Genomic DNA, 14,062 nt, shown 5'->3' on the forward strand with positions numbered 1-14,062 from the left:
GGTGTACAGAAAAAACATTTTATAATTCCCTGATTAGCAGAGAAATTACATCCTTTAAAATATATGGCTGTGCAAACACATCACCAAAAAGGCCTTTGAGCAGAAATGGTTCCAGCTTGGACTCCTCTCAAAAGGTACAGAGTTTGAAGGAGCAGCAAATTGAGATGTTGTTTCATCTTTGTTGTAGACATGTCCACTGCTGTGGGATCTGTAAATAGTGTCTGACCAAGGCAGGACAGCATGAAAAGTAATCACCCGGAAGATGCTGTGAGAGCAGAAGCCTAGTCAAGGTAACAGGGACATGCACAAACAGAAAGCAAGCAGATACATGATGATTCCTTGAATATATGTGGTAGAAGCCAAATAAAATTCAAATAGGATTAGGAAAATTCTAAATATATTTTTATTTCTTATCAGATTTAAAATGCTGCAGGATTGAAAATCAGCAAAACTGTAATAAAACTATTTCAGGTAGTTGCAATGAAATTAGATGGTACTAGCTGCATCCTGCATCATGTAGTTAGGTGCTGAACAAGACAAGCAGGCCAGACTTTAGTGAGCCTTCCAGATAAAGTATATCATTATCTAATTTTTTATGCCTGGCTACATGCACAACCAGATTAAAAAAACCTTCCAAACAATCACTTCAAGACAGAATCATTTAAGACTAACTTGTTGGCAACTAATCAAAAATCACTGTAGGTGAAGTGAAAGAAAAGTAAACTGTACAACAGTGTTTCAGGATCTCTCTTCACTATATAAACAATTTCGTAATTGACAACTGCAATAAGGATGACACATTTTAAAGATTTTGCACATCTGAATTCCTATTGAAACTGTTTAACTTACACACTGCAATTATGTTAAGACTAATACTTTCCTTATTAGAATCATAGAATGGTTTGGGTTGAAAGGACCTTAAAGGTCATCTAAGTCCAACCCCCCTGACATGGGCCAGGACATCTTAAATTAGATGAGGATAGTCAAAGCCCTGTCCTACCTGACCTTGGCTGCTTCCAGGGATGGGGCATCTACCACCTCTATGGGCAACCGTTGCAGTGCCTCACCACCTTTCACAGTAAAGAGATTCTTCCTTCTATCTAATCTAAATCTACTCTCTTTTAGTTTAAGACCATTACCCCTTATCCTATCACTACTAAAGTCTGTCCCCAGCTTTCTTGTAGGCCCCTTTTATGTACTGGAAGGCTGCTACAAGGTCTTCCTGGAGCCTTCTCTTCTCCAGGCTGAACAATCCCAACTCTTTCAGCCTGTCCTCATAGGAGAGGTGCTCCAGCCCTCTGATCATCTTTGTGGCCCTCCTCCGGACTCACTCCAACAGCTCCATGTCCTTCTTATGTTGGGGGCCCCAGAGCTGGATGCAGTACTCCAGGTGGGGTCTCAGGAGAGGAGAGCAGAGGGTGAGGATCACCTCCCTCAACCTGCTGGCCTCACTAGTCTATAATATGTTTTTGTATTTTAAAGAAAAGAAGACTCTGTTTCTTAATTTCTTCTCAACTGAAAAAACAATGCAGAAGATAACCTTCCTTTGAAAAATATATCTATATTTTTATAAATGTTTAATTTTATTTTAAGACAAAACTACTGAACATACAAGTATTGCAGCTCTGATGTTATATCATTTGAAATGGGATTTGTGGAGTGAAGATATTTTGGGGAAATTCTGCATCTGACAAAATTATCTTTCAAATTTAAAAAAAAAAAGCTGAAGTATTTTTTTGAACTTCAAGAAAAACAATAGGATAAGTACATTGATTGTGATTGTGTAAGATTGACAGAAATCAGGCTGTTAAGTCTTCTGGTGTAAAGCTGACAAAACTTCAACAAGATATTATTAGGATCACCTGAATATACTCTCCATTCCTGCATTCCACTAAATAAGGTTAAAGAGCTACAAGCAGATTTGGGTTTGTAGCCACAAAATGACCATTACTGAAGTGAATGAAGATCTTTATCAACCACACATAAATAAGTATTTTTAATAAATGAAACACATTTTTATGCAACACTCTGATCCGGCAGTCAACACAATTCTAGACTTCTTGAGTTATAATTATGTTTGTTTCATTGTAATCCAAATTTCCCAGATCAGTCCAATCTGGACATAAGCTTAGGGGCACTGTTCACATACACAATTCTAAATTCTCCTGAAAACGCACTGATCTCCTGAACTACCTTAGAAATTAGTATTAAATAAACAAAAAACTTACCCGAATCATCATGACTGAGCATCTGATGTTATGAATTGTATCATACACCTTCTTAGAAATGTCCACAAACTGGTTATCATCAAACAGATGCACTGTGTTCTTGCTTAAGCTCTCCAATGCAATATTTACTTGACTAATAAACTCTGGAATCACTATTTTAAAAAGAAAACACAAACAAAATTCAGTCATCATAAAAAGGATAAAACGTGATTTTTCTTTCTGGCAAATTGCCTCACATTGATTAAAACTTTATTTAAAAAAACCACATTATAGTAATGATTAGTTTTAAGTGGGAACACATTTGTAATTTGATCACTGATAAAAACGCACTTGGTGTTCACGTAAGCTGTGGGTGGTTATACAGTATAACGAAGAAGAAAGCTTTAAAAGGGGGGCCGGGAAGCAGTTGTGAAAACTTGCCAGTGATTTCAATAGCAATTTTACCCAAAGAATCAGGATGAATAACCTGGCTCAAAGTTGGAACTAATATTCAACAGACCACTATTTGTCTCCATTCAGATTGAAAGCAGATTCTGAAAACTACCAAAAGATTGATGCTTATTCTCCAAACTGAAAAGCCCCACAATTTTAACCTGGACTTACCGAGGCAGTTTACCTTGTTTGATTGAATCAAACAAATTGTAAATTTTGAGTCAGTTTGATATTAACCTGTGCTGTACCCAGAATGCCCTGGGAATTTTCTTCTGGTGCTCCATGGCTTTATTTTGCACGGCGACCTGGTACTACTCTATTCTTCACATCAATTCAAAGCAAAAGAATCCCAACACACAGAATTACAGCGAAGAGAGAATGCAGCCAAAAAATCCATCACACACACAAGAACTTCAAACAAGTACAGATCAAACCTATTTGCAACAACTCACTTCCTATCACTTGGAGACTGAAGACGCAGAAGACATGTAAAGTAAAGGGACAGAACTCAACTTCTGTAATATTCAATATCAATAACATATACGTTGTGGAACAGAAGCTTTTTTCAGGCAACGTGCTGGCTTCAAATACAAATATAATATGCTCTCCATCCCTTCCCCCAAAATTACATGCTGTGTAATTCATAAATTCATACATGAAAGCAACATTACCAATACCTTAAGTATGAATCATTTCAGGAAAATTTTGAAATATATAATACGTTCTTATGCAGACAAAGCTTTACCTAAAGTCAAAAGGACTTCTGAATTAGAAACCTGGCAACATATACTTTAATATTAGGAAAGACGCCACAATAATGCTTCAGACCCTAGCTTTACCCACATAATTCTTGGAGACATTTAAATTCACTCTTAAATTACAGTAACTTCACTGTCTTCAAGCTCAGCTGTTTCTCTCTAGAGTGCAGAACAGTTACTTCATGTGTCAGTTCTCAGAATAAACAAACTTCAGTTAATTCAGTGGTACAGGAAAGGTCCATTTTCTTCTGTAAAACAGGTCTTCACAAGTGTGAGACAAGCAGATGCCATTTAATTTGAAAAACAGGATGTTTAAAATCCTTTCTTCCCTCTTCAGATTATCACTTGAATTATCTTGCCTTCTGAAAAGGTCGGTGGAAAGAACAGATTTCTTAAATGGTGTAGAAAAAACACAAGGTACATTTTTCATTAGCAACCAAATAGAGTAATTAGGGAAAGCAAGTGCCTAATTACTTAGTACTTTTCGAAATTTTTATTTAAAGAAATACAAATATAAAATTGCAGAACATGTAATCTTTTTTTTCTGTTAAAGAAAGATCTTGGCCCTTAGACTATCAAAATGACTGCAAGCGTGACAATTTTGAACTAAACATTCACTTCATATGTTTACATAAAATTAAACATTCAGCACTTCACATCCGTGGCAAAAATGCTGCAAAGGAGAATATAAGAAGTTTCCAGGAATTCAAGGTTCCATTGGTATAGCCAAAACCATCAGGTGTTTTCCAGATCCTCCTACGTCCTTACTTCTGAGTTCATTGTACTTCATGTATTTTCACTGGCAGTACTGTAAAGCACAGACTCTCTACTTACCAGCAGCATTTTCAGTGGCTGCAAACTGCCTGCAGGCCTCTTCTACAGGACAGCCTATTTCTTCTCAGTTATCTATTCAGGCTCCATCCTTATTCCATATGCTTATTAATGGCCTTTTTACAGCTCCTTCCAAGGCCAAACTCATTATCACAGTGTTTTGTTTGTCTGAACAAATACATCACTTATGAAAAAGGATTTTACACAAATACATATTCTACAGCTCTTATGCTACTGATGGAGTCAGTGCTAAACCACAGGCTGCACTTGATTATAGAAATATGATCTCAGTGGTTTCCCTTTGATAATATTTTTAAGATGGTTGCTTTTCATCAATATCATTTTTACACAGACAATTAAAACACAAAACTAAACTGTAATTCTAAAACATGGACATAATCTGCTAAAAAAAGTATAAAAATACACTCGGGCTATTATAAGGTTATCAAATAGTTATTATTATTTGGTCATTTACCCTGTATCTGATTGGATAATTCCTTCAAATCCAAGCCTCCTTTCTTGACTGCATGTGATTTAATTTTTGAGTTTCCAGCCAAATTACTACTTACAAAGAGGTTTTGGTGAATATATGAGTTCTTATCCATGGATCACTGGCATCAAAAATACTTAAATTCATACACCCTCAAATGGTTCCGGCATCGCTCTGAAACACTGCATTAAGCAGACTAGAATTACATCAACAACATGCATCTTTGTTGTATTCTGCTTTAGTTTTCTAGGCAGCCTAAATAGAGAGAAGTGGATGCAGGTAAAAATAGGTTGGGTGAGATTGATTTTTTTCAATCTTTCAAAAGTGAAGAAAAGTTAAACAAGTTGTAAGTAAAATGAAAAATTTCAAGTGTTATAAACTGAGAAGTGTTATTAAATTTTTGTGATTTTAATATTAAAACATTTTTGAAGAAAACATGACAATTTTTATTTTAATTTTTGCCTTTTTTTCCCCCCTCAATGCAAATTATGAGCAAATTTCAACATGAACATCTGTAATCCTGCCTTTCCTAAGGGGGAAGGCATGGAAAGGAGGAAGATGTTTGGAAAATACCAATACTGCTCATAATTGTAATGCTGAAAGTCCCCAAACTAATTTACAGGATTCATGCCACCAAAAACACATTCTGCACTCTTCTTGAAATTAAGCTTACTTATTTTAAAATTCATCATGTCTTCCTCACTTCCTCTCCTGCTTTAAATAAACAATATTATTTGTCTTTCCTTGTAGGCCATGTCTTCTCAGAACTCTAATAATTTTTGCTTGATTTTGTCATCTTCAACCAAAACAAACTAATGAATCCTCTTTGTAGTTTAATAGCTGTCAAAGCCTTGCTCAACTCAGAAGCTACCACACCTATATGCCACATTCATACTAAGTAATATAGAAAAGTAAACTTCACTAATCACTTTACTCCAATTAGCAACTCTATGCCTGTTATTTTTAATAACAGAATCATCAGGACAACAGGTTTTCAACTTTGCAGGTGGCCAGTAACAACAGGTGAAAATGTCGGCCATTCTACTGGCATCGTTTAATGAAGTTGTGTTAAGTGATTAACATCACTTCATCAGCAATCAAGACAGTTTGATATTGAAAAAGCAACAGTCTCCACAGCTAAAACATTCACACGTATGCAGCACTCATGTAAAGAATGCCTTAACAAAATGAATATAACAGATATGATCTCCTAGAACTGATCAAAAAATAGTGACTTATCTTCAAAATATTTATGGTTTTTAATTGGGGGGTGGGGGAGGGAGAAAGGAAAAACCCAACAAAAACCCTATTTATTTGAGAAAAGAGGGGGAAAAAACCCAAGAAGTATCATCATAAAAAATGAAAACACAGCCTACTTATTTTTCACCATTCTGAAAATAAGACTGTGATACTCTGCCATCTCTGCAGGACAATCCCCAGGTCCCATTCCTTGTGCTTATGTTGGAATGATACAGGCAGGGTGTGGTCCTCCCTCTCAGTTCCTCTCAAAACGCCACAAGGCTTTCTCAAGGATGTCAAGGCAGAGCAGATGTAGTGGATTACTGAATGCGTATATGCACAGTCTATCTCAAGAAAAAAGAATTTGTGGTAAATAACCAAACTTTGACCTTTAAGGTTTATCCGTACGTATAAACACTGTGAGCAACTTACTGTATTGTGTAAATAGACTGGAAAAAGGTTCAAGACCTGCCACTAGAATGAAGACTGAAAAACAACTCTTTCAAAGGTAGCTTTGAAATGGAAAAGAAAACACAGTGCCCAGATGAATGAATGAAGCTCTGTGAGGCAGACCTACAGATCCCAGCTATAGGTAGACTCTGCAAGACTGCCACAACTGTTGCTTGAACTTAAGGTCAATGACCTTTCAACAAAGGAGAAGACTCTTTGTTGGGCAGCTGGCCATCCAGTGACATCATCTCTGCTCAAATAAAACAGTCACAGGATTCTGTGGTAGGAGATATAAAAACATGAGCAGCCTTCCTAAAAAGTCTAGTCAGCATACAAAAATACAGAATACCCAGCGTGAATAAGAAGTTTCAACTAATGAAGCACTCAGAACAAAGATCACATGAAGTTTAGTACCTAAACTGAACCTCTAATATCAAAGTGAGTAAAGACTGCAGGAGAACTTACGAATGGCGTAAGGAGGATTTGTGATAAGAATAGGAAACTCCATCTTCCACAGGTAGCTGAAGTAATTGCTACAAAAAAGATCTTTTTTTTTGAACAAAAAATGTAGGCAATACTGAGTGAAAAAAAAGTTTTCCTCCTGAAGATAGTAAAATCAGGGTCAGTTACTATTGATGAATTAGGATTACAACAGGAGGGAAAAGCCCCATGAGAACTTCCAAAAGCCCATAGTAAGACAGATTCTTAAAAAGTAAGGAAAAGCATGGTCCTGTAAGGCCTATAAAGATGCTGAATGAACCTAAGATGAAACTAGTAAGTCTGGAGTTTTTTCAGATCACAGAAATAAACCAGATTTGCAGGAAGGCAAGTTAAAAGAGATGAGTGCAACCTAGACCTATGTTAAGCCACACATTTCAACCACTAAGCCTAATACCATCGTTGTATTAGCCTCCAAGTAGGAAAGAACAGCTCCACTAAAATATTGAAAACTACCCACCATTTAGGCAGTTAGATGGCAAAAAACAGAGGCTCAGGTCTTGATAACGACCTCAGTTTGTTGCAAGAAGATCTGAAATCACAGGTCTCCAAGCCAAGAGACATACCAAGTCCTGAGACCAAAAATGTCTGGGTAATGCTGTAGCTCATACCAAAAATGCACTGTCTTCTGCCATCCAGAAGATAACTCCTGACAACGGAAAACCATTCCTAACTACAGGGCTAAGAGTGCACTTGCCAACAATCCTCCGAAGAGTCTTCTTACAGAGAAAAAAAAAGCTGTCATTTGTTGACTCAAAGTTAGGAAACTGATCTCAGGGCACCCATAAAACCTGCACAACAGTCTTCAGATCATCACTGTGTATCTCCCCACAGAGATAACAGTGGAAGTGGTCCACAGAAATCTCCCAAGTCTCCTACTTCAAAAATGAATTTGAAATTATTCTAGGCACCAAGAGCTCATTAGAAGTCATAAAAGTCAGAACCAGTGATCTTGTTTCTTATGTTACCAAGGAAATTATCCCTTGAAGATATAGTTAATCTCAAGATATGAATATGAAGAACGCTGCTTGAAGTGATTTTCTCTTCTCTTCTGAGTGTCAAGGACCTAGAAGGTCCGACCAACTCTGGAAAGCCCTTTCAAGTTGCAAGGTAAAAGATTATCTCATTTTCATTAAGTATTCACATTATGTCTATTAAAACTGACTGACATTTAAAGGAGAAAAAAAAATTCTGGTGACACTTTTGGTGGGCTTTAAATCTCCTGACGAGTAGTACTTTCTGTGCCAATGCACAACTCAATTTGCATTGCTGTGTAACACATACATATTTCAGTGTAACGCAGGTAACACAAAAAGGACATGACCCATACAAATAAGAGATGACATTCAGAACACTGCTCTCACACACTGCATACGTACAAAATGAATCACAACTCAAAGAATCATAGGAATTAGTGCCATTTCCTTTCAATAATCATGCATGGAAATTATTTTTTAAATGTCTCTGCCACATTCACCTCCAAAAATAGAGCGTTTATGTACTGTTCACCACTGTTTAAATATAAAGTATATTTAAATGTACACCTTATGCATTGTGCTTAATTGTACATATAAAAACACCCCTTTAGAGTGGAGGCCATTATTCACACATCAAGGTACCACAGTGAAACAGTATGAAAGCACAGTGTGTCTAAGTCAAAGAACAGTTATGAAATAAAAATAAAACCGCAAAAATACGAAAAAGCTTTCGGGAAAACAAAGGGTGTTGACAAAAAACCCCAATAAAAATAATCACTAATATTAAAAACTGTTCAAAAACACAACCCCACGTTTCTATTTAAAACTGTTGTAACCATGTTCTTTATTTTATTTACTGTTTAAATACTCTTCAATTGAACAATATGTATTTCTATCCAAAATACTCTCTAAACTAAAACATGTTTTTCCCAAAAGCATTGAATTTTACTCAATTGCTGGACACCATTAAGAGCATTTTTTCATAGCCATTTCAATAAATCCATTGAGCATTGACCCTGTTTTTAAAATATACCTTCTCTTATAGTTTCTAAACACCACACCCAATGATATGAAATACACTGGATTTATATTAAATCAGTTATCACAGAGCCAATGAGTTGGGTTTGCATGGCAAGGTTTTGGTAGAGGGGGGCTACAGGGGTGGCTTCTGTGAGAAGCTGCTAGAAGCTTCCCCTGTGTCTGATAGAGCCAATGCCAGCCGGCTCCAAGACGGACCCGCTGCTGGCCAAGGCCAAGCCAATCAGCGCCTCTGTCATAACATATTTAAGAAGGAAAAAAAACAGTTAGAGAGAGCTTTTGCAGCCAGAGAGAGGAGTGAGAAGATGTCAGAAACTCTGCAGACACCAAGGTCAGTGCAGAAGGAGGGGCAGGAGGTGCTCCAGGCGCCTGAGCAGAGATCCCCCTGCGGCCTGTGGTGAAGACCATGGTGAAGCAGGCTGTCCCCCTGCAGCCCATGGAGGAAGGATGAGGGGGTGTAGAGATTCCACCTGCAGCCTGTGGAGGACCCCATGCCAGCGCAGATGGAGACACCTGAAGGAGGCTGTGGCCCCGTGGGAAGCCCACGCTGGAGCAAGCTCCTGGCAAGACCTGTGGACCCGTGGAGAGAGGAGCCCACGCCAGAGCAGGTTTGCTGACAGGACTTGTGACCCCGTGGGGGACCCCACGCTGGAGCAGTTTGCTCCTGAAGGTCTGCACCCTGTGGGAGAGACCCACGCTGGAGCAGTTTGTGAAGGATGTCTCCTGTGAGAGGGACTCCATGCTGGAGCAGGGCAACGATGAGAGGAGTCCTCCCCATGAGGAGGAAGAAGCGGCAGAAACAACATGTGATCAACTGACCGTAGCCCCCATTCCCCGTCCCCCTGTGCCGCTGGAGGGGGGCGGAGGTTGAAGCCGGGAGTGAAGTTGGGCCCGGGAAGATGGGAGGGGTGGGGGGAGGTGTTTTAAGAGTTGATTTCTCATTCCTCTACTCTGTTTTGCCTAGTAATAAATTAGATGAATTTCCTCTCTCAGTTCAGTCTGTTTTGTTCGTGACGATAATTAGTGAATGATCTCTCTCTGTCCTTATCTCGACCCACAAGCTTTTCATTGTACTTTTTCTCCCCTGTTTAGTGAATGAGGGGAGTGATAGAGCAGCTCTGGTGGGCACCTGGCCCCTAGGCAGGGTCAACCCACCACAGCTAATTACCTAGTATCCTCCTAAGATTTAACCATGTCCTTGGCTCACCAACTCCTTTCACAGCATATATATTTTTATCACCATGAGGAAAACTCAAGGCATTTTGAACAATAGAAGACAGAACTTCAAAAGAATTGTTGTATCTCTATGAAACACCCTGAAAATCTGCACTCAGTTTTGCACTACTCTATCTTACAAAGCACCTACTGAACATTGAGTAGCTGTTCTAAAATCTGCCCATACCACAGGGGGCTCTTGCTTTGACCTCACTAGGTCTGGGATCACACTGGGATAGACACCATAGGTTGCAATAAGCTAACTCATATTCTTTCCTAAATAGAAGAACTATATTGTGATTCAAATCTGAAATTCCACACCTTTTCTAAGAGTAAAAATTTAACATTTCCATTTCAGAGAAATACACCATTGATGCTTTTAAGTTCTGTAGATAAAAATTATCAGGAGCTGTTGATTAGGATTATCCTTGTAACAGACAGCTAATAGATGGTAATTTTTTAACAGTCTCCTGACTCCCTATTTAAAGGAAGAAGCTTATACAATCCCAATAAAGAAAGAGTTGCCATGTATACTTATCCTGACACCAGGTAAATGCTACATGCAAGAAGCAAGCGTATAGGCATACCTTCCATCTCTGAGGTTAACATTCAAAGAAAGCAACAATGGTAATGCAAAAAAACCAAGACAAATTGGTTTGTAGAAAGAAAAGTAGAAACAAAAGTAAAATAAAAATGATGAAGAAGAAAAAAAAAGTAGTAAAGCAGCAAAGCAACAGTTACTTTTCCATCAGGAAAAAATAAATCTTTTTTTCTTCTCATGTGAGGTAATTCACTATTTCTTCTCTGTATGCCTTTTCATTTTCCTCTCTGCTCATCAGCATAGCTGGAGTTTAATTTTTACTGTGTTTGTCTAATTTTATTTAGCACTGAGAAAGCCACATAGTAAAAGGAATAAATGCTTGAACTCTACCCTCCTGAGGATGCTTTTCGACATCATATCCTAGAATTGTACACTATGTTAGACTGAATTAATCTAGAATTTAATCACAGGAATGAAAGATTTGCTTTACGGACATCCTTCATCTTTCACTAAGAAGTTCAGATGACTCCTCCTACGGCAGCATAAGCAGAGAGTTGTGGCAAGCGGTGTGTATCTCAAGTATTTTATTATCACCCATAATCTGATCACCTAGCATGAAAGTCAGTGTGATGCGTATAGATAGTTTGCTTTCTGAGGATTTAAACAGCTTTCCAGTTGCAGGAATTCTGCTAACGTAAAGCATAAGCAAACTATGGTTGAAAAGATTAAAAAAACCAGCTACCACTTAAATGCAGGGTTACTAGAGTAAGGAAGAAATCTAGTTAATAACTGCACAGTCTTTACTCAATACTTTTTTATTTCATTTCACTCTCTTGACATCAAAGTATAGTTTGCACCTCTTGTGATTTAAAAATATGCATTTCCAAATTTCTTCTGGAGTGGTATCTAAGAATTTCAGGTAGTAAGAACACTATATTCCAGTAACCCAATTTTACTGCTAAGTATTATGTCTATTCTTAATGTCATTTCAATCTAAAGTGGTACACAAAGAACTAGTAAATAAATCAAACAAAAACCACCTAAGCTAAGGCAACTGTGCTGGCCAAAGGCGTATCATCTGAAATACAAGGGCTTCTGGCAGAAGCTTGAGTTACACCACCCAAGGCATGCTACTTAGAATAAACTGTTTAATGACTGATGGAGACATCTTCATTATATGTGTTCAAAACCTCATTTAAATAATAATGGAATTACTGCAAAGAAAGATGATTCTGCACTCACTGCAAAAGGTTGAGCTGAGTAACATAAAGTTGTTTGAAACTCCAATCATTCATGACTGTTACAAAATCCACATAATACAATGCTAACATGAAGATCAAGTTGTTTCCAAATTTGATTTCACTATGGTACAGACACTAACTTCAAGCTGGTATTTTTGTGATACAATGTTAAGTTGGTGATATTTAATTATAACATTGTATCAGATGACTTGCCAAGACATGCCTATACATACATATATAATATGTATATTAGTGAGACCTAATTATTGGCAATGTGTATTACAAATGAATGGCAACCTAGTGAATTGCTGCTTTTAAGTTTGAAAAGGCCCTAATCTATCCCTCTTTTAAACACACCTATGATGGCAATACAACTTCCTACCTGGAAAACACAGAGTTATTTTCATTTGCACCAAGACAACTTAGACATACACAAAGTCACTGTGACTCTGTAAGACAGCAGACTGGATGGGGTCGGGTATGGGTAATTGCTTACGACTTTGGAACCTGTGAGCCTCTGGACTTTCCCCATCTCAAGCTCTCTCTCCACAGTCCTTGCACAGCCTGGCCAATGCACTAACACTGCAGCTGGGAATTAAGGCAGGGCCTGCCTACAATTAAGTATCACAGTTCAAGACTTCAGTGGTGACTTAAAGGGATCTTTTCCTCCCCACTGTACAAATATCCAGAAAAACCACAGAGAGAGGTGGTTTTGGTTTTGAGGTGGTAGACAGATTTCCCTGTATGAGGTATTAGAGACAGGTCACAGCAACCATAAGAGCAAAAAGATACTCTGAGATCATATCAATAAACTACCTTTTTTTGCTGCCATGCTCAAGGACAGACTCACCATGAGATCTCAGATGAGAAAGACATTTCACCCTAGGTCATACTGGCAAAGAGTTTCAGAAAACTTTTTTTTTTTTTTTGCATTTCTTAGTGGACAGTGTGGACCATGTGGGCCTGTCTTACCTCATCAGTTCCCTGCTATTGCAGGGCCTTTATGTGCTGTGGAAACATTCAACTCCTCCTGAACCAAGTTCACAGTACAGAACAGCATGACTTTCTTTTGTCTAAACAAAGTCACTGTGCATACTTTAAAGGCATCTACACTAAATATGTCTTGTGATACACATAGCTAAGACTAGTAACTACCCTAAGTCTGCATCTAAAAAAAACCCCCAAAAACCAACAAGAGCCCACAAGCACAATTACTTTTCAGAAGTGGATTTCATGGGGCACACAGAGGCTTCAGTTTACCTTCAGTCCAACTGCAGACTCCCATCAAACCTCCGCATGCGTGTCCTCACTTCAAAAGCAGTGATCATACAGCAGCATGATGACAAAGTTCAAAGAAGAGAAGCAGTTGAAGATTTGGGTTTTTGGTTGCCAAGCTAGTTTTGAGGTGATTCAGTATTCTAGTCCGACTGGCTACCAGGCCAGATAGTTGACATGCTAGTACTGATACAAGGAGGGTGGTAGGAAAAGGCAGATGGGGCAGGCAGGCACCACCACTCTCAATAGAAGCTGCATTTAGAGCTGTTTAAAATGTCTGTCAATTGCAGCCCCATTTCTATGACTAGAATTTGTTATCGCAGATTTCTAATGAAGTTTTTCATCACTGGCTTTTTATATCCAAGGTGAAATCTCTGCCAGCAAGAGCAGGGAGCTGACTAACATGAGGCAATTTCTAAAGGCTGCTGAACTAACACTCCTGAATTGGAATTGTACCAAAATGGACACAGGAAATGCAGTGCAAACCATTAAGAGGAAATGGAGGTCTTTCCTGCAGGGGAGTCCCTTCATTATACATAAGGGAGTCTATCTGAACAGAGAACAGCTGTTCATTAACTTAGGTGGGGAAGAGAAATCCTAAGAGTTTAATCTAAAAAAAAAAAACAAACAAAAAACTCTGTGAAACCCAGTTGTTTCTAGTGAATAAGCATTATGCTATATACTGCTTAAGTTAGAGAATGGTGTTAATTAGCAAAAAACCTAAACCACTCAGACTTCATGAGTACTATTACATGCTGGTTTTTGTTAATTTTATGTATGATAATTCTTATGAAAATTTGAAGTGATAAGAATATGCTTAAAGTATATAAAGGGATATTTTGGGTAAGT

General features: G+C 38.1%; 1 protein-coding gene across 9 annotated transcripts in view; it reads right to left on the bottom strand.

Moving 5' to 3' along the window:
* The window catches only part of CTNNA3 (catenin alpha 3), a 512,461-nt gene that overhangs the window by 99,117 nt on the left and 399,282 nt on the right, over positions 1-14,062 (bottom strand). For all 9 annotated transcript variants that reach the window (XM_075758850.1, XM_075758852.1, XM_075758851.1 and 6 more), the window contains one exon: positions 2,229-2,380. In XM_075758850.1, the coding sequence (XP_075614965.1) occupies positions 2,229-2,380 (152 nt within the window). The remainder of the gene's footprint in view (positions 1-2,228; positions 2,381-14,062) is intronic.

Source organism: Balearica regulorum, chromosome 7 (genome assembly GCF_011004875.1).
Source record: "Balearica regulorum gibbericeps isolate bBalReg1 chromosome 7, bBalReg1.pri, whole genome shotgun sequence".
NCBI lineage: Eukaryota > Metazoa > Chordata > Aves > Gruiformes > Gruidae > Balearica > Balearica regulorum.